At 39.2% G+C, this 21145-nt stretch overlaps 2 protein-coding genes across 4 annotated transcripts; one reads left to right on the plus strand and one right to left on the minus strand.

The window, feature by feature from the left end:
• Window positions 1-443: 443 nt before the first annotated feature.
• On the plus strand, window positions 444-7546 carry cep72 (centrosomal protein 72). Its single transcript, XM_069142928.1, has 14 exons — window positions 444-537; window positions 790-917; window positions 1690-1882; window positions 1960-2068; window positions 3780-3931; window positions 4033-4091; window positions 4169-4211; window positions 4619-4819; window positions 4931-5112; window positions 5220-5313; window positions 5407-5585; window positions 5667-5793; window positions 5878-5989; window positions 6135-7546. Exons 1-14 carry the CDS (start codon window positions 462-464, stop codon window positions 6205-6207), a joined length of 1728 nt encoding a protein of 575 aa, XP_068999029.1. The 5' UTR covers window positions 444-461; the 3' UTR covers window positions 6208-7546.
• Window positions 6968-19563, minus strand: LOC138194301 (tubulin polymerization-promoting protein). 3 transcript variants are annotated; one of them, XM_069142930.1, is made up of 5 exons: window positions 19479-19563; window positions 14316-14396; window positions 13426-13761; window positions 9064-9217; window positions 6968-8965 (listed from the first exon to the last, which is right to left on the minus strand). In XM_069142930.1, the coding sequence occupies exons 2-5, from the start codon at window positions 14327-14329 to the stop codon at window positions 8756-8758; spliced, it is 714 nt and encodes a 237-aa protein (XP_068999031.1). In that variant the 5' UTR covers window positions 14330-14396; window positions 19479-19563; the 3' UTR covers window positions 6968-8755. The 3 variants fall into 3 exon arrangements, with proteins under 3 accessions (XP_068999031.1, XP_068999032.1, XP_068999030.1); XM_069142931.1 differs by lacking the exon at window positions 19479-19563 and adding an exon at window positions 15196-15317; XM_069142929.1 differs by lacking the exon at window positions 19479-19563 and adding an exon at window positions 14962-15149.
• Between the last annotated feature and the right edge of the window lie 1582 nt (window positions 19564-21145).

The raw sequence follows: 21145 nt of genomic DNA on the forward strand, positions 1-21145 counted from the left end.
AACAACTTGAGTAGACGCACAACCTTTTTTTTTTTTTCATTCTCTAAAGCCCTTTGAATTGCTTGTATTTGAACATGTGCAATACAAATGAATCTAAAACAATATTATGAACGTTGCTAAAACAATCTTGCTGTCATTTAAACGGTATCTAGCTTTTGTTAAACTACAATTTTAAAACGTGTTTTAGACCTTTTTTTTCCAATTATGATTAGTTAGTTAAAAAAAAAAGTGTTAGGATTCTGAATAATTTTATCAACATTAACCACCTTAGAAAATATTGAGAATTAAAGGCTAACTTGAATCTGGCAGTGAGGAAAATCTAGATATATTTCACAGTTCATATGAAACATTTACACTTACTTAACTTGTTATGGGTAGTTATCTTTGAAATCAAATAGCAGAAAAGGAAAGATAGTCGTTTTCTTCAGATAGTACCTGAATGCAGCAGAGGTTCGAAAAGTATGGCGGCGGAGTGTTTGCCAACACTAACGGAGCAATGGATCCGTGATAGATTACAACTAAAACATCCATGTCTGGGTAACGTTGTCTCGCGCCGACACAAACGTAGCACTGGAATAAATAACAGCAAACGTTAAGTAGGGACGTGTCGCTTTTATTTTTTTTTGTGGAAACTATTGCAGCTGGTTACTTTGCCGGGCCTTAGCACCGGTGGATGAGCTAACCGGAGCTAACGCAGCATTAGCTGTCACCTGCTACGAACCAAAGCACCACAAGCAAATGATGCATTGCAGTGGCTTCTTAATTCTTATCATTATACCTTTTAAATAGGTGACGTCCGGACACTGAGCCTCCCGGGGACGTATGAGGAGAAGATCAGACATCTGGGAAACGCTCTGAATAGCTTTATCCGTCTGAAGAGACTGGATCTCTCCTGTAATGCGCTCGTCTCTGTTGAGGTTTGTTCACCGTCATGTTTTTTTTTTTAGTCTAAAGTGTCTGTGAAATCAGAATTTATCAACATATCCTGCGACCAACAGTCCACAAAAGACAGATATTCAGTTAAATGTCATGGAGGACAAAATTAACCTGAAAATATTCACATTAAAGAAGCTGGAATCAGAAAATTCTTTCATTTTTTTCATTAAAAAAAAACAAAAAAACCTCAAGATGATTAATCAATTATCAAAGTAATTGGCGATTCATTTTCTGTCGATAATCAACTAATTATTGCAGCTGTAGTTCCAACTTTTACATCTGTACAATGTTAAGGAAAATGTCCACACTCACGACTCCCTGATGTTATCGGCTGTATCATTCTATCAGTTATATATTACATATTTGTAATCATTTTATATACATTTTCCCAAAATTAATCCAAGCATTTATCTCAGAAAACTCTGGGATCTTAAAATTTTAATTCTGTGGTTTTTGAAAAATGTTTGGCTGCACAGCATGAGCAAGAATGACTCAACTGAAAGGTCATTGAAGTTGAAGAGGTTGTTGTGTTGCAAAATAAACATTGTGGCCCAACTCCAACTACTGCAACTCACTACCACTTTGCAAATACACTCATTGAAAGGGTATAAATATTCACCTGATAACACCCCAACCCACCCACTAACCCACCCACCCAGCCCTCTTTCATATACTCACCCCGTCTTGCAGTCAGTGATGTTGTCGCATAACTGTTTCCTAACTCTTGCTTCAACTTGATTGGTTTCCTCGCAGGGGGTACAACACTTACAAAAGCTGGAGAGGCTGATCCTCTACTACAACTGCATACCTTCCCTTGAAGAGGTAAAAGTGCTGTTGAAGCTTCCGGCTTTAAGAGAGCTGGACCTGAGGCTCAACCCTCTGACCAAAGGTTACCCACACTACCGGCCTTATCTGGTGCATGCCATGCCCAACCTCCGCAAGCTTGGTAAGATGCGGTCCTGTTGCCTAGAATATTGTCATCTTGGGTTTGGGTTTAAGTAAGTGCTCTGCATTGCTTTCCAGACGGCTGTTCAGTCAGAGACACCGAGCGCAAGGTTGCCATATTGCAGTTCTCCTCTGATGTTCCCCCTCAGCAGAAGAGCTTCTCTCCAAATCCGACTGAAGAACAAAGGTGCACTAAACATAAAACACTACTTAAGTTTCAGCTCAGTTTAGTTGATAGAAGTGCCAACTAAAGATTTAGAGCTAGATGTATAAGTGACACCTATGCACAGACATCTTACACATGCCATTTTGAACTCATAAACTGTTTTTTAAAAAAGAAAAATTTGTGCACATCTCACGTTTCAGACCGTACATACACCCAATTTTCGAGATAGCCGCAGAAAACATGATAAGAAGGGGATTTAATTTAACACGAGAGCAGTACTCTTTGAGCAAAACATTGTTTATGTTGTTTGGTAATTTCACTGATTGTGTTATAATCTTTTGCAGTCTGCTCAGTTTTTAATCAATGGAGCATTCAAAAACTAAAATGTAGATGATTACTATGTAAATAATTTCATAATTCTCACTTTATTACCTTACCTTATGAACATTTGAGCCACCAGTCCTGTTCTCCACCTGTGTGTTAATAATGAATTTCAATTTACAGTTCCTGAACTGTGAAGCAAAATCTGATAAATGAATCATCCTTATTCCTTGTAATAATGATTGATTGCTTTTGCATGTCATGAATCAGAGGTATGGCCACAATACATCAGAGCTCGAACGATACTGGATTTTCGGGGGAGTAAAACAATTTCGGTATCAATATATATTGGACGATAGACTGGATATACAGTACACATATAATACCGCACTTTTCTTGCAATAATCTGGGCAAAGAGCTCGGGTGGAGCCACCGTGGGTGCAGATCTTGGTGGCAGTATCAAATATTGAATCGAGAACTTTGAAGGCCGATGTGTGGTTATCTAACACTTGTGACAAAGCTCTGTAATGGATGCAGGATATTTTATGGCTAAATGCACTGAAACGGCAAACTTCACTGTGGTTTTGATCATTATATATACGTATGAATTAAAAACACAATTCCAACAGTTTCTAATTTACCCTTAACATCTTTTTCTCTGTTATGATCAGATTTTTTTTTTTTTCATATCAGTGTATTTCAGACAACATATACGCTGATACCAATATATCCGTGATAGACTAATATTGGTCAGGATATATCAGTCAGGTTCCACTATAAATAGCCACACTCATGTATAATGGTAGTATGTAGGGAGAGCTGCTCTGCCACAGTTGGAGAACCTGGTCAGTTCAATACAGTTGGAGAAATTGCATTTCTTCTATGCCTTTCTTATCACTGACAAGTCAAACAAGTGGAGAGTGGGCACAAGTATAGATACTGTATGTAAATGATTGATTCTGGGTGTTTCTGAACTGTGGGAGTGAAAATGCCCACAGTGGCTGATATTGATTAAACAGAATCGTGTGTATGTGAAGCTTTATGAATGTTGCGAGAGGAATGTGTTTGGTAATTTAAGCATTTGATGAGAGTTTTATGCATCTGGCCCCTGGAATACATGGGAAACCCAGTGAAACTGATTCTTAGTTTTTGAGTTCAGAACAGTAAAAGGACAATATTAGAAGACAAAGAAGACTTTTGATCAGTTTCCTCCCTACTGCCCATCTCTAACATGTGCAGTATCCTGCACCCTACTGTAATAATACGATTTTTCAAATAAAGAGAGAGACCTTGGAGCTTAGTTTTGAAAGTAGTAGTCACATAAACCCATTAATTTGTTGTAACCCCAACTTTACTTCTTTGCCTCTGTCCGCTTGCGTTGGATCTTCGCTGTCGTGCTTGTGGTTTCCAGAAGCAGTGCTCGCAGACTGGCTTTAGTCGACCGTGTAACCAAGAAGCTTTCTCTCCTGACGGACACTAATGATATTGTGTTGAACTTTGTCGCAATGAACCACGGACGCAAAAGCGAAACCATCTCTGACTTAGCTCACAAGGAAGCAGAGGGTAAGATATCAAAGTCCAAAAGCTAATTCTAAAATCAAATCCATCTGAGTACATTTTTTGTTTTCAAACTCCTGGTAATTTTGAATCGTCTTTTGTTTCAGAACTCAAAGAGGAATACTCCATAGATTTTACAGAACAGAGGAGTTCAACTCCAAAACAGGTTTCATCTTGTTCACGGTCAAACAATATTACCAGTACTACATTTACATATTTTAATAACTTTGCTCTTACTTTTAGGAAACTGCTAAACCCATTCTCAGGTATCCCTCCACCAAAGGTGGTAAGTATACAGCCTGTCTTTGTAGCTCTCTATAAAGAGAGTCCACTAGAGATTGGTAGAGACTTATTTGTGTGGTTTATGTGGAGGACAAAGACTGCCCAGTTGATGCCATGTGGAAAAAAAAGATAAGCAATTTTTCAAATATCAGTGTTTTTGTAATGGTAATGCAAAAAGTTATTTTAATTTTGTGATTAGAAAAGTCAATCAGAGATTGGTGAAAACAGTATCAAATAAAAATGGGCTTCTTGTCACAGCAATTCGAGTTTCTTGTCCAAGTTATTCAATTGTCGACAATGTTTACAATCACCACTAGGTGGAGACAGAAGCCAATTCTTATTTATTTTTTTAACACAGTGTCTATCCAAGGTCAATAAATATGTCTTTTGTTGTTATTTGTAATTTTCCAGATAAAACTGAGTCCAAAGGGCCACAGATGAAAGAATCATCTCATAAAAAAAGCTCTACCTCATTAAAAGTGGCTGAAAGACCAAAAGTGTCCTTTGGCCCCTATATAGAGAAACATAGAGCTGTACCTGGAAAACAAAAGCAAAAGGACTTCCCTAAACAAACCAGACACGCAGCTAAGGGGTATTTTACTCCAAATCCTGGTAAGAATGCAATTTCTGTATTTAGCAATATCCCTAGGATTTATACATATTCACAAAGTCCAAATTTGTCTTTCATGATATGTAATTGAATGTGTGTTTACATTTTTCCAGATCAAAGTCTCTGTCATAGTTCTTCATTTATTAATATCCGGCCTCCCAGTCCCCGACGTCCTGGTTTGAATCTGTCCAACCCCTCTAACCCTATCTTACATCCTCCGAGACTGACCTACTCCAGCTTCAACGAGACAGAAAGGGGCTCCAGTCTGCCGCAGCAAGCCGAAAAGAAAAAAAGGGTTGGCAGTTCATTCAGTCTTCTTAATAGTTTGCACCCCGAATGATTCCTCATTTGTTTGATTCTCCTCTCACATGAGCTCACAGTGTTTCTAAATTCACCTCCTAGGGTAGTTATAGAAAACCCCTGGAGATGCTCCTTAACCTCGTCGACAAACACTGGACGGGAGAGAGATCCCTGCATCATAACAACAACTTCCTGTGTGAGTTGGAGTTTGGTTTTGGGGAATGTCGTATCTGATTATAGGAGCCTGAGATAGTGAATGTCTTCTCATGCTTTCTATTTTTGGCTCTAGCTCAGGCAGTCCAGATCCTCTCCATGATGGAAAGTGATATTTCCAGCCGGGAGGCTGAGGTCAGGACCTTAAGACGGGAAGCTGATGCGCTGAGCTTTCAAGCAGCGGCACGAGAGGAGGAGCACAAAACTGAAGTCCGTAACCTCTCTGCTCAGCTGGAGGAAGCTCACACAGCGGCTGTGAGTTGATTCAACACTGGACAGCACTACTGAGCTTGTGTAGACGAGTACACAGTATTTATTGTGTTCACTCTGACACAGGGCAAACTAAATGAGCAGCTGAAGATTGTCTTGGAGGAGAATGTTGCTCTGCAGAAACAGCTCATCAAGTTAGAACGTCAATATCTCAAGTCTATGATGAAAAGTTCACCTATTACTCAGATCAGAGGTGGGTGTAAATTCCACTGGAGATGGGCGAAAAATATGCATCTTTTCCTACCAACTATCATATTTGGTGTTTGCTCATCTCTAGAGGCTCAGACAGAAGTGGAGGAGCTGAGGAAAGAGATCGAGGGGCTGAAGAAGAAAGTAGAAGAGGCTGAGAAAGTCAAGGAGCTGTCAAATATGCTGCAAGAGAGCCACAAGTAAGCCAATACTGTCATGTTAGTGCTGACACTTGGTTTTACTGTATATACACACCTACAATGTGAGTGCAGTGATGTAATCTCAAATCTAAATCAGCCCGCTTGTTGTTTTTATGACTTGAATGTGTCTTTGTGTGGGCTGCAGGTCCCTGGTGGCTACCAACGAGTGTTTGCTTGCTGAGCTGAAAGGATGTGGGGAATATGAAAGCAGAATTTGAACAAAGAGATACACCCCATGATAAATATATCAAGCAAGACTATGCTAAGCATCATATTAGCACAAAGTCCAGCGACTGTAGACTGTTTTAAATTCATATTAATTTAATTTATATCACCGCAGCCAACATTTGTATTTTATGTGTACTAAGTTCCAAGCCCTTTTGATAAATTAAGTGTTTATTATTTCCCCAAAAATATGTATGGGCTGCATTTTCTTGATGTAAACAGTGACAGGGAAAATCAATTCATTCATGAACCTTTGTGTATAAGTGTGACACGGCAGTTATGTTAACGAATGATTTTAGGTTTAAAAATGTTAGTGAGAAGGTCAGAATGTATTTCCTGGATCTGTGGCTGTCTCACCCCCCCCCCCCTTTTTTTTTTTCTTTTTTTTCTTTGTTTTTTAGGTCAGTTGTGTCTCCATCTGCTTTGTACGCTGCAGTGGAATGAATGCATCTAGATTCCAGCTGCACTGTGACTTTATTTATACCTCTGCCTTAAGGCTAGAGAGCTGCACACACACACACGCACACACACACGCACACGGACACACACACGCACCCACGCACATGCTTTCTGCTTGCGAACACTAATGCAAGACCTGGCAAACCACGTTAGATGCGACACTAACTGCATGTAGCTTTTGTTTTTATTTGAATGTTACAGGGTACCGGTTGGTGCCACTGGTGGGGGCTTGCACAGTGTTCCCAAAACAAGCCATAAGAATATAACTCATGTTTTGAATGACACCCCATAACCTCCACAGTATTTTTTTTTAATTTTCAATAATGCACTACAAATCATGAACACACTTTAAGAGGTCTAAAGAACAAGAACAAAACAAACCACACTGCATGCACTGGGGCACAATATTACATTGAAAGTTATTGAAAAAAAACAACATTGTTCCTCCACATTAAAGGTGCACAGTATTTGGCATTAAGCACAGAAAACAGATCAAGTTATTGCAGCAGACAAAAACTAACACAGCTGCTAGTTTTGCACTGGATGCATGATTCTTCATCAGCTCAGGCTACTGGTAGTGTGCGACACAAAACTCTGTCGGAAAAATAACCTACAAAAGTACATTACTTGTTTGCAATTTTCCCTTTATCTGATACAATATGTAAGGAAACATTAAATCCCTGCTTTTTTCTCACTTAAAATTTGTGCTTTGGACAACAGTACCACACATAAGAGGTACTCTAAGTCTTTTATCAACAGATAAATATGTTAGCATTAGAGGATAGCTGACTTTGTACACGTACAAGTTATACATTGATGTCGAGTGATGCAAGATTTTAATCATGATCCCACAATTTCAAAAATAAAAAAATATTTAAGTGTCTAGTAGTCTGTCCTCACAGCAGGCACAGCAGCTCTGATAAGATATGACAAACCCCTACTGTCATCTATATGCTTCTGAATCAAATGCAATATACGGAACATGCACAAAGTACAGCAATACAGAAAAAAACATGAAGCCAGTGTCTTAAATTAAGCCTTGCGGCTAAAACCTTTTAGAATATACACAATTTTACCACAAATATATTAGAACAACTGTATATAAATCCGATGAGGAAATAAAATAAGTAAAATGTTAAAAATACAATCTTGTACAACTGAGCTCATTACAGTGGTTAGAGCTTGTTCTTTCAGATCAATTCACCAATTTATTACTAAGAATGCATGTTAGCAAAATGGTTTGTGTATAATTTGATATGATCAGGTGTGGATTATGACTGTGTTGGTGAGGGGAGGGATTTGGATTTTTTTTTTTTATGTTTTACATATTCACAAAAACAAGCAGATATGACAGAAGTCACAGATGTTCAGTATGATAGGTGACTTAATTGTATTTCCGGAAAGATCGTAAAACAATTTCACAAAACCATTGTCGATTTTCTTGGTCTGAGCTGAAGGCAAATTATTAAAATGATATATATTAATTATGAAACGTAACAGTTGACAAGTGCAGATGGCAGACAAACAACACTGAAGATCGAATTAAATTTTCAAAAGAAATGAACATCAATGATATCTATGTCAAAAAATGTGTGTCAATCTTCTCTGAAACTGCAAAATATTAAAAATGCATTTCTTTAGCTAAATATGGGAATATGGGAACGTTTCCATTAAAAAGTGCAATATTGCTAATTAATCAAACGGTTGTCCCACTCTTGTTTTTCTTGGCATCTTGTTCAATGTGTTTAATAAATATTATAAGGCCCTATCATAACAATGAAGCTTCAATATTCATAGCATAGCAGTTTCTTTTTTGTTCTCTTCAGTGTTTGGCAGTAACTTTCTATCAGATAGGAATGTACCAGCTGGTGATTACTTTGTAAAAATAGATGTAAACAGGTTTCCAGTTCTCACACTTCACAAAGAGAGGAACACAAAAAACATTGCTCTCTCACACACACACGAAATAGATGGGTGGGAAAATATATGAAATGCTATTCTTTTTGTGCTTTCTATGAATACTTTTTTTAATAGAAAAACCTCCTAGTAGTTGATCGAATGTTTATTTCCTTATCTTTGCCCTCACATGGGTTTGCCATCAGTGGGTTTATTCACTTTCTTTTCATATGACCCTTGATGCTTGTATCCCGAGACGTATCCAGAAGTGTCAACTACGTCTACTCGTCCCGCCTTACCCTTCCCGCGGCCGGTGTCGTCGAAACGCTCCTTGTGTGACCCCGTAAACTTGGCGGGGTCCGTGAGACGGCTCACTGTTGGCGAAGCCACGGCTCTCTGTTGGGAAGTTTTCAAAAACATTTGAGCTTCAACTGTGATTGCTGGTAAAAATAGACATGATGTGACTCTTTTGAATATTACAAGTCAGATCTTACTGTGACTCCTGCAATGACGGGTGCCTTCCCCTCGATCAGCTTGATGACCTCGGCCTCGGCTTCCTCTCCAGTCTTTTCTTTGTATTTCTTCCTGGCCAGCTCTCCAATTGCAGCCTTGAACTCATCAAACGTGATGGTGCGACAGGATTTCTTCCTGAAATGTAGGAGGAAAAGGAGCTTAAGTATGAGATAATACTTGTCACAGAGTAGAGCCTAAAATCCCAAAACATATACCTGCTCAAAAACTCTGTATTAAGGTTTGCTTTATCGGCAGGTCTTTTCTACAGCCTCTCGGTATAAATTGAAAGGTCAAAATGAGAGTCGACAGTAGTGTACACAAAGCCATGTGTGATTGTTTCAACATGGCAGATGACAGAAACAACATGGAGATGGTATCGTACTGACATAAACAGTGAGAAACCTTTCACTGTTTGGATCTCGTCTCCCACCGTGTTTCAGAGCTCAACTGTCGTCTGAGGAACTCCACAGACTTGGATGTATTTGTGACTGTCGCTTCGTATCATCCATTATATTGTCTTCAGCTGTATAGTTTAGCTTGAGTGCTCCCTCCCCAATGTTTTTGATTTAATTTCAGCTGTCTAATATAAGACCTGCTGAATGTACCTCAGTACCTAGAAGGTTGTGTTGAATCACTGTATTCTTACTTGTAAAATCAAACTAGTGAGCACTAAAAACAGCGTGCCACAGATTACCATCATCAATCATTCTCCATCTGAGAGTGCTCCAGTTATTTAACTGGCCATTTCCCTGTTTCACTTTCATGATAAAAGTGCATAGTAACACAAACACAAACAGCCATTGCTGTGGTGACAAATCACCTAAACAACAGCCTAGAAAGCCGACAGTCTCCCTGGACAACCTGCTCCCCATAGCAACAAACTACAGTAAACAGAGATGTTTGGGTTTATTATTAATTTGACTCATTCAGTGACCGGTTTTGTTTGGGCAATCAATCGGCGTTGAACATGAGAGCTCTGCTCCATGCTGTCTAATGTCAGAGAGGAAACTGGACTTTCAGCTGCCATTTCTGTCCAAGGAAGATAAGTGTGTCTGGTTTGCAGAACTCCCCACACTGACCTATTTAGTTTCCAAAAGTATACAAAAGGTTAAGCTGTGAAAATAAACAAAAACCTGAATATAAGAAGGCTGAGATAAGGTTAAAAAGGGAGAATGTTGTAAATCTTATTTTAGTCTTGGATAGCTGCTGTCTGTTTACACATTTCAGCCATCTGCGGTACATGATCTATGTAGATCTAAAACAATAGTTAGCTGTGCCTGTGTTATGTTCACTGATGAGGAAAGACAACCAAAGTCTGGAAAATGAAGCCATTATAATAAGCTGATACTAATTACTTTATCCTAGCCAGATTTCTACCTCATCCATAATTTATGCTGTGGTGTTCTGGCTCCAAGGTTGCACAGCAGAGCGCCAATGTGGTGCAGCAGACCTCGATACCCAGAGTAAACAATAATTCATTCAGCCATGCTGCGATTAGCCAGTGCTCATTAGGATGTTTAATTTTCCAAGCAAGCAAAGAGCTTTGACACTGATTAAAAGGAAAGTGGTGATCTGCATCTCAGGCATGGCAGCCCTCCCCCGCTCAGTCATACCCGGAGTCAGAAACTACATGAAAACGAGCCCTTCCCCCAGTACTGTACCTATTTGTATCCAGTGGGTGGCTCTGAAGTATACACACCACATGCTTTTTTCACATTTTACTGTACTGTCCTCAACACACTCCAGAGCTGGGAGTCTACTTGATGCACGGATGCATGGACTACCTGAAACCCTGCAGGGCACATATTACAGAACCTGCAAATTGACACACCAAACACACATCCTTGATGTCTACAACACTGTACAGACCCACTGCTAAAAACATGTGTGTAGCATGTGTGCAAAAGCAGGAAACATGCTCCCCTCTCCCTCTATAGTGGTCACATCATATTGTTTGCACATTTCTAAATATTGCTCACCTGTAGAGTGTGATACAAACAAGCTTAATTTGCACAGTCAGCTTCAAGTTCTCTCTAGTCTTGCCAAGAAAAATGTCTATAAATATTAACACCCGCTGCCATGCCAACAGTGGAGGTGTGGATACAGGCGACTCGAAAAACAAGGATACTTCTTTGGCAGTCAGGTTTACTGTAGAACTACCAGCTGAAATACTGAAGGAATGTTTGGATGTTTACACATCCTTAACACTGAAATGCAAGGGTTGTTTTTGAAACACAATTATATACCTTTAGGTCACTCACTCCTAATTTCTCTTGGGACCACTAATTAGATGTATTTTGAACATTGTACCATTCACTCGCTATGCCATTCTCATGATAAAAAAAAAATTGTGTTTTGGACAAGGCCTATAGCCCAGTTGTTGCACCATCTAAGCTAGTCTTGAGATAAAGAAAATAGAAAAACAATCCTTTTTAATTCAAAACATTGGTAAAGACCAAATGTTCAGGGCGCCCGATAGTCAAGTGGTTTCAATGGATACAAAATGTGTGCTTGTGCCCTGAGCAGCAAGTACCTGGTCAGAGTTCTGGCCGGACTGATCTTTACTGCATGTCATTTCACAACTCTCTTTTCCTGTCTGTTCTTACTGTTCCTATAAAATGACCATAAAAACGGTCTTCAAAAAAAAGACCAACAATTTGAGAAATACTAGGAAGTTTGGTGCCTAATGGAATGAATTAGACAAGGTGTCATATAGCCCCAGGTCATTCACAACTCAAAGTATGCATTTAAGGGTTAAAACATAAACCTGTATGACCCTTAGGGGCACTTTTAGCAGATTCTTTTCATCATAATTGTAAAAATAATATCATAAAAAGTGTACACTGCAAGAAATCTACAGCATTTTTTTTTTAATGCAGTTTACAAAATCCATTGTTTCTGCATCGTTATATCATTCAGCCAAATACTACTGACAATATCCTTGACCTTGGGAATATGCAGAGGTAGTGCTGTTTTTTTTATGACTCACAAGATGTCTTCCACTCTTTTGGGATGTAGAAATGCTACTTACTATGTTTGAAAAAGCGTAAAATTCTAAACATGCATAAATAAACCTGGTAAAATATGTAGGTCATTTTGTGTCTGTAGGCTATAGTTATGCCACATGTATAACCAAATTCATTTCACATATCTCAGTTTCTACTGTACTTTATTTTTGGTAAAAGTAGAACACTAATCATTGCTGTAGTAAAGATAGAATAAACAGTCTCAAACACAAAAAATAACATTAAAAACCATTTTGGATTCTATTGTGTAAAAGTACGTACACAAAATGACTGAGAATGAACTATAGTTATGTTCAAGTAGAAGATGGAAAATCCAGTAAATCAATGTGAGACTCCGGAGCAGACCTTTTTCATGGCCTCTCCATTCCTGTAGCAACACACGACGATGACTGGCTCGCAGCCATATTCCACAATGCTGGTGCTGTCGAGCAGAATAATCCTTATTCATATCATTCAACCAGGAACAAAAAAATCAAAGCTGCTCTGTACTTGAATGAAATCTCCAAAATAACCATGCACAAAACAACAAGAACCCACACTGTAAAAGCCTTGTCCTTTTAAACACCAGCTTTCCCATGGTTTCCCATGGAACACCATGGTTCAAGTGGATGAACCATAGTGTGTCTGAGATAGTAACACTACATGTTCTTAATGTGGTGTGGATGATATGTACACTCATCTGTAAAGGTGTTATCACCCCAAATATTTCAGACACTTACTGCACTTGGTAAATTTAGGCACAGCTATACAGATTAAAGGTTTTCCTCCAGCAGTCAAATAATATTGAGGTCACAGCTTATTAACGGGCTGCACTTCATTTAAATTGAGAAAGAAAGGATGAATCAGTCCAGCCTGAGGAACGATAAGATGAGCCACTCTGGCCTTTTGCTCTAGGTGCTGTTTCTGCTTCATCCAAGTCAACTTAGTATGAAGGAATACAACATGCAAACATGAAATTCAGCAACTACAAAAAATGTGCCTTTGTTGCTAATATAATGGTGTTTTTATGAAATGCCAATCATCATTGCTTTAATTTGCTTATTCTAATAATATACCACCTGTAATGCAACATTCAACCAGGTTTTATTGTTCTGTTTTTGTTGATTGTACAAAAAGCCACGGCAAGATATGTATTAAAAATACACAATTCAGTGGTGGCTCACTAGTTACAAGATCTTAGCTGGCCCAGATATTGGCAGATTAATTAAAACAAATAATTCAAGAATGGAAGAACAGAGCCTGGACTAGAGCTTTACGAATTTGTAGTTCATCTAATATTTTGTCCTTAGTGCACAATAATGTTGGTGCCTTTCTTACTTGACTTTGCTGAAGACGATGTCCACATCAGTGAGGGTGATGTTTTTGCCGTCAATCACGCCGCAGTCCTTGCAGAGTTTGGACCAGTTCTTGCCGTGCAGCTCCTTGCCAGTAGCACGAGTGTCACCATGAATGGCAAAGCGTCGAAATGACTCTTCCAAAGCGGTCACCTCCACTGGTGTGGACGAGCCCACACCTCCCTCACTGGTCCCATTAGACTCAGATGAAAGCCCTTTGGACGCCAGGTCTTTGGACTGATCACTATTCGGTCGTAAAGGGGCTGAGCTGATGTTGGGATGCTTGGCTGTCTGGACTTTAAAGTCGTCTATGTTGTCTCTGCAAGAGAAAAAGACACATATTATCTAGCCATCCATGTAATGTAAAAGGTATGGATGTCAGTTTTCGTAATATAATGTAAATAGACTGAAGTCACTGTTTCAGAATAGATTACTGAATATTCAAAATACAAGAGGTTGGTAAAATAACCCAGAAAAGTGATTTTAGAAAAGCTGTCACTGAAGCATATAAGGTTACTGGTTCTAAATTACATAATTCCTATTAAGTTGTACAGAAATGGGATTTGATCAGAATCAACAGATTAAAAAGGAAATATTTTCCCTCGACCTAGTTTGTTAATTTGTGTTTGGTTGTCTCTTTTTGTGAGGTACTTCTACGTTACGGGCAAGATCAGACTGTGGTGATGTGCTTCTGTGCTGCCTGTGAATGGGTTGATGTCTTATGTGTTCTGGCACCAAGGTGAAAGTTATAAATAGATATCTGTGGAATTCAAAGGCACACAAATCAAGAAAAAAAGATAAGATGGGTATTTGAACTAAGACACAAAATGGGATTTGGATGCTCATATATAGGAGACGACGACCAAAACTTACTTCTGGTCTGCCATGCTTGTGCAGGAATGTGGTTTCCTCTGTGCAGTGCTCGGATTAGCTGACTTTTGTATTCTGTTTGTGCTGTGGAAGAGATGAGAACGGAGGTGAATAACATGAGAGGATGTGAATGCCAGTTAGAGGGAGATGGAGAAAAGAGTCAAATTAAAGGAAATAACAGCATCACTACAAGAGTGCACTGTTCCACTTTTCCATAAACTGTTTAATTATGCTCCAATTATAAATTCAATTCATTATGATATAACGTCTAATACAGTGTGACAAAAACAAGCAGAGATATAGCCAACGGAAGCTTTTAGAATGGAGAGAATAATACCAACAGCTTTAAAAAGGAACAAGATGAAATTCCTCTTTACCACAATTAACACAGCATTACTTTCAGGTAGATACGTTAGGTCTTGTTTGTTGTGACTCATCTTCTCAGGCTACATTTGCTTCACTTCTCATTTTTTCTTTGGATGACTTCATTCAGGGATTTCTATCTCTACACATCATCCTGATTTGCATCTATATATACACAACAGCAGCAGCAGTATTTCTCCTTCTCAAGTCAGCCTCACACAATCATGCAAAGTAGCAACAAGTCAGTAGAAGTCAGGTTAGTAGCAAGTGATGGGTCTCTGCTTACCTTTCAACTGTTCCCATATCTAGCTCAGCATCTTTAAAGTAAACGTGTTGCCATGGCAATGCACCACAACAAAATCTCTAAAACAACTTGTCAGTAGTTGTTGTGACCACTACTGTTTAAAAAGATACCAACAAGATGAAAACCTGTGAGACATGCTGGGTCCTGTGGACTAAACCCTCTGCTCTAGCAAACAAAGTAACTCCCTCAAGTCACCAATAAAGTGATTTCACTCACCCCCAGTGGCAGTGGCAATAGTGCAGGGTTTTGTATCCACAACCCTGTGGCCAACAATCACAAATGTGACCTTGCTAAGTACAGTCGACACTTAAATACGTACAAAAGTTCAAGTTTTCAAGTACAAAAGATAGATACTGCACAAAGCCATTATAATCATGATGTCGATTCATAGGCGAAAAAAAGAAGAGATTATTAATGTGTATGAATAATGGCATTCAGAGCTATGGACACTGGGAACCCATTGTCCAATGCAAGTGGCCTCTCTGTCTGACCCATGCCCATTTCTTCACAAATACACACATGGTGACATCGCAGAGTACCACGATTGACGGCAGAGGTTTCTGTAGTCATTATGTCATCGAGGACTCGGGCCAAGACGATTGAGATGGAGTTATTGAGGTTGCTGAATTGTACCAATGAAGTACAATGTAAATTATAATTACATATTACCATGAAGAGGAACAGAAAATCAAAGTTCATTTGCATCAGTGAAACACACATATCTCACTGTAAACTATACTTACTCAAAAAAGCAATCAAGTTATTGTCAAGGTGCATATCACACAATTGCAACATCCACAGTTATAATCCTAGCTCTTCCTTCCTCATTGATTCAAAATTAATTTTCTACCATCTTTGTAACCAGGACATACCTGGGGAATGCATAAAAAAAAAAAAATCTCCAGGTCAAATCTGAATACCGGTATCTATGCCTTTTTCAGTTAATATGTGGACATTTGGGCTCACTGTTGTGTTTTATTGACAAATTTAGAACAGTAATGTTTTCAATGTGTTGTTTAATTAATGAAATTAATACAGTTACATCTAGTGCTGTGACCAAAGGTTATTTTTAAATAATGAATATTTTGATTTTTGTTGTTGTTGTTGTTGATTAATCACTCAATCATTTAGTGGATAAAATGCTTGTACTAAACATGTATCTTCATGTGTAGTACAAGCAACAGTCCAATATCAAAACGATACATTTTCCATTATTGCTTGATTGATAACTTAATCATTAAATTGTATCAAAATTGTTGCCAATTAATTTTCTGTTGAAGGGCTAATCACAGCTCTAAACATATTACACTCTCTTTAAATCATTGTTTATCAAGTAGTTCCATTGCAATTAAGTTTATGTTGGGGATTTATTTACTGCATTGTCATTAGAAATGACACTGTAATGAAAAGGGAGTAAAATGTTTATAATTAACAACCTACATATTGAAAACCTGAAGCAAAGTGTTTGTACATTCATGTGATGCAGGCGTTGATGTTGATATAGATTCTGTTTTAGCTTCCTGTAATGCCCACAGTGAGGTTCCATTGTTATTGACTTTACTTTCAGTGGGGATCCACATCCTTTCAATAGAGTTGCAACTCGCTGTGTTTTCCTTTGTGCTTCAGTCACAGCAGCAAAATCTACAAGAGACAAAGGAATCTTTTCACTCTCCTCCTCCAATTTATTGTCAGTAGTTTCAAGTGCCGAAGTCCTCAGTATAACAAACCTCCTCAGACGACATCATGTTCAAAAAGAGAGGTCATTAAATGCTTTGAGTTCAGAGGCATGAAGTTGAACACACACAGAGATTAAAGGAAATGTGGTGCTCTGACATGACAGCGCCTTTTCACTATATTTTCTTTGGCCAGATTTCTACTGTGATAAAGGAAAAAAACAGACAAACACAACCATTGTAGAACAGTTTTGTCTTGTGCCATTTTTCTGCCCCACTTCGCCACATACAAATGAGAAGGCATTTGGTTAAGGGCAGATCTCCAGAGACAAATCTGTGACTGGATGACAGCATGCTTGCATACACTTGCCTTCTGGCAATATACTGCACAGACGAGTGCTTTAACTATAAATTGACCCATTTTGAACTGCATCTATTCATAGCAACAATACACTGCCATGCTCTATTCATTCTGGAGCAAGGATATTAGCCAGTAGGCAACATGCAGGCTGAAATACCCAAAAAACACTATTTGGTGTTTAGCTGTTAGATTGGCAGATGGTGTTTAACTCACAAAATGATGACACTGTTGTCAGAGTGATTTGTACACGTGTGTGTGTGTGTGTGTGTGTGTGTGTGTGTGTGTGTGTGTGTGTGTGTGTGTGTGTGTGTGTATGTGTGTGTGTGTGTGTGTGTGTGTGTGTGTATGTGTGTGTGTGTGTGTGTGTCTAACAGTATCCTACTCCTCCATCATGTTATCATGGTGAGTGGGCACACAGGGATCCCATCTGCTTTCTAGCTAGATCAGTATCCTTTCCAGACAGCTGCTCTGGTATGTGACCGTGTCAGTCAATCATAAATGTAAAACAAAGACCATCATCACTACGGTGAAAGCCCCCAGTCTGCTCAATGTAGTAGATCACGTCTGTCAGCTTTCTGTTTCTACAGTGGATCGGGCTTGAACAATGTGTCCGACGAAAAAGCGCCATCTTTAAATGCTGCTTATCATGGAAGTATATAAGACCTCAATATCCGTTGTTTAATTCCAGCAATTCAATGCTCATTACAAGGTAAATACAACATCTTCACCATTCCTCAGTTTGGCCACAGACCCCGAGTCCTTACTCTCCACCCATGGAGAGAGGGCATGACCTCAGTATGCTGCAGTCAGGGTCTGAGGTCACCGCCATGCTGCCTCTGTCAGTCCTCGCCTCCCTAAACACTTCAACTTGCTCTGTGAGTCAAAGATCTTGGCAAGCATTGTGCCGGAGAAAAATAAGATGTTTTAAACAAGCTACAGCGGTTATTGTTGGCAGCAGCAGCATCAAGCCAAATAGAGGTATAAGAAAGCCCGGGGATCCTTATGCAACCCCACATTTGAGAGCAATACATGATGCAAGCAGAGACAGCAGAAGTGTCCCAGACATGGCTCAGATGGAGAGAGGACTGATGAGCCAGCAGCAAATTTGCTCTGAACAGAATATGGTTCAAGATTTTCAGAAGCCAGACTGTGTTATATAATGTCTTAACTCAGTTTATTTGTAATGCTATGGAAATGTCACTAAATGTCTCAGTCTAAAGAGCTGAAAAATAAAATGCAGTGAAACACATAATGGCTATTCTTCAACGTTTAGGTCAATGTGAAAAAAAAAAAAAGTTACCCCCTTGGATTTGTAAATGCTGTCGGGCTACAACACTTCATTTTGCCCAAAAGCAATCCCTTTACTTTGTACGACTGACCTGAATTTGAGGCATCACAAAGCAAACAAAAATAATTTACACTCTGAGGTTAATTGTTTGCGACAGAACCCAAAGGCTCTTGGACCAGTGCAATGAAACCTACAACAGGGAAATCTGGGACAAACTCGGTGACTGTGTCTTCTTCTCAGGCACAACAAATTCAACCTATGGGGAGAACACAGCAACAGCGCCATTAAGTGAGAGGAAATAAATATGTTACCTTTCTTATGGTAGGTGTGTGGTACCTTTGAATGACACCTGCTCACAAAATAGCTTATTTTCTATTAGTATAACCACTGTCAGAGCCAAATCTAATATCATTCTGAACATCATTCATTGAATTGCAGTCAATATGACACAGTAACTTGATGACATTTGGTATTTAAATTTAAGCAGAAAATGCTGTACTCCATTCACATACTAAGAGCAGAATTCACAGATCAGAAGCTAATAAACGAGGGCATCAGTCTTTTTCTTTCATGCATAATTATGTAACTACCTACACATAACCCAGCAGCTTGACAAAAATATTGCAGCCACAGGCCAAATGCGTTGCCAGTCATTCTTTCTACCCATTAATGGTGCTAATTGGAGGACCCTTCACTCTCTGGCTCCCATTGAGCCTGCGTTCACAAGATAAACAGAGAAAAAGATCATGTTTATGTTACTGGACATGGCTGCAGCTGCTGCTTAAAACTGTGTCTGAGCGCGTTTTTTGGTTTTGTTTTTTCAGAGACAGAAACGTGTTACATAAACTTGCAAATGCCAGATTCACACAGGGTCCACGTGATCCGTTTGTTATTGTCAGCTCCTTACGCAAGTCTGCCAATGCACAACATCAAAAAAATAGAAAAGCCCAGGTATGAGTCATGCAGCCACACGTCCCTGCAGCGCAAAAATCGTATATTGTAAGTTCAGTATAAAAGGACACATGCAGAAATATGAAAACAAATCAAGAAGCACCCTTTGGGAATCAGCAGCATTTGTTTAGGCTGGCATGCATTTTTGATTCAGGTCTACCGTGAGCCGAAATATGCAACATGTTTCGCGAGTAAAGTAATAAATGACAAATTCTGGTTTAATCACCTGGTGACGTAATTCTCCAGCTCCCTGTCGATTTCACAAAACCATAATTGCGCTTCGAGGAGCCCTCGAGTCTCTTTCCTCCCGCTGCCTGAGCTCAAGTCTACCCGATGGTTCAGTCCCTCCGAGATGCTGAAGAGAAACCAGCCTGCTGATTGGCTGGCTCCGTGTGAAACGAGCGGTTTTCTCCCTTGCCTCGTCGATGTAGGATGTGATGGTGCAACGGTGGTTAGCGGAGCGCTGATAAACACGTAGTCTGAGCTGGGGGGATCTTCTGGTGCTCTGAGAGGTGGAGGAGGTGGAAGACGTAAACAGAGGACGCGGATGGTTTTATATGGAAGACCTTTACAGCTCCATTCATAAACAACCAAGTCCCAGTTTGTGATCGTCATATAGGAAGGGAATCCATGAGAGGCCAACGGAGGCATGCAGCAGCAATAAAAACGGAATATTTTTAGATCTTGGCTCGCTTACTGTGGGTGTTCAGAGAGAACTATCTCCAGGGATTACCCTTTATATTATGAGGAATCTGTTCTAATGGCAAAACAAAGCTCTTATTCCCTTAAAATGGATTCATATACCCAAGTCTATCCTCTAAACCTGACTCTTCTGATGTCCAGTGCACCAATGTGTTACACAACCAGTAGTAGCCCGATGGATGGACATTATGTAACCTTTAGTCTTGCTGATGGTTCAGCTTGGTGCTATAGCCAAGTTCTCATTTACAACACAGAGACAAGTGGTGAATACAGGCCTGCTGAGGGCAAAGGACTCAGATTAGTGATAGTTGATCATGATGAAAGCAGTCTGGACAGAGTGTAATCACTTGATGATAAAATAGTCCAGCTCAAGCTGCTTCAATTGTGCCACAGTGTGGTTAATAGTAGGCTGTAGAGAAGACACAAACACTAGTGAAGTAAACATAGTGTGTTTTATGACTTTACGATCACACTGAGCTATAACAGTTGGCTGCCATTTGTGAAATCAGCATTTTTCATAAAGCAATACAGAAACAAAACACAATTACAGAATTATAAAATGTTTACCGAACTGAAAAATAGTACTCAGTGTCGGTCAAACTCCAAGTCATCTTCAGTTCGTATATAAGAAATACACATGTAAGGTCAGACTCACTTCCATGAAGCAGAAAAACATGTACAAATTATAAAATTCAAGATGACTGAATTCTATTTAGCCGTTTTGGTTTCAGGGTCCAGGTGTGGTTGGCTTCCTATCACAATTTACTTGGAAACTTGAAGAGAACAGAACCTTTGTTTGTGTTATTAGTAACACACCTGCCAGTTTAAAATGTCTGCTGAGAAAGACCCCTTTCATCCTATATTATGTCATCCCTTAGGCCTACTATATTATAGGAGATTTGAAAACTTAAAGTGAGCAGATATAACGTTTTGTAAAACAACATTTAATTCGTGCCATCATAAGAAAATAACAAGAAAAATAGGAAAATAAGAATTTCTCACCAACAAGAATTAAATACGTCAAAGAAGGAGAGTGGCTGTAAGGGGCAGCTTGGCAGCAACAAAGTAGGTCACATCACAGACAGTCCTCTCTGAAAAAAAAATGGAGATGACTGTGACAGAAAGACAACAAATGTACATAATTTAAAAAAAAGTGATTCAAAAATTCTCCAACTTAAAAAGACAAGTCAC

The sequence above is a fragment of the Embiotoca jacksoni genome, unplaced genomic scaffold, assembly GCF_022577435.1.
Source record: "Embiotoca jacksoni isolate LCO1_2020_lvr unplaced genomic scaffold, fEmbJac1.0.p SCAF_11, whole genome shotgun sequence".
Lineage (NCBI taxonomy): Eukaryota > Metazoa > Chordata > Actinopteri > Embiotocidae > Embiotoca > Embiotoca jacksoni.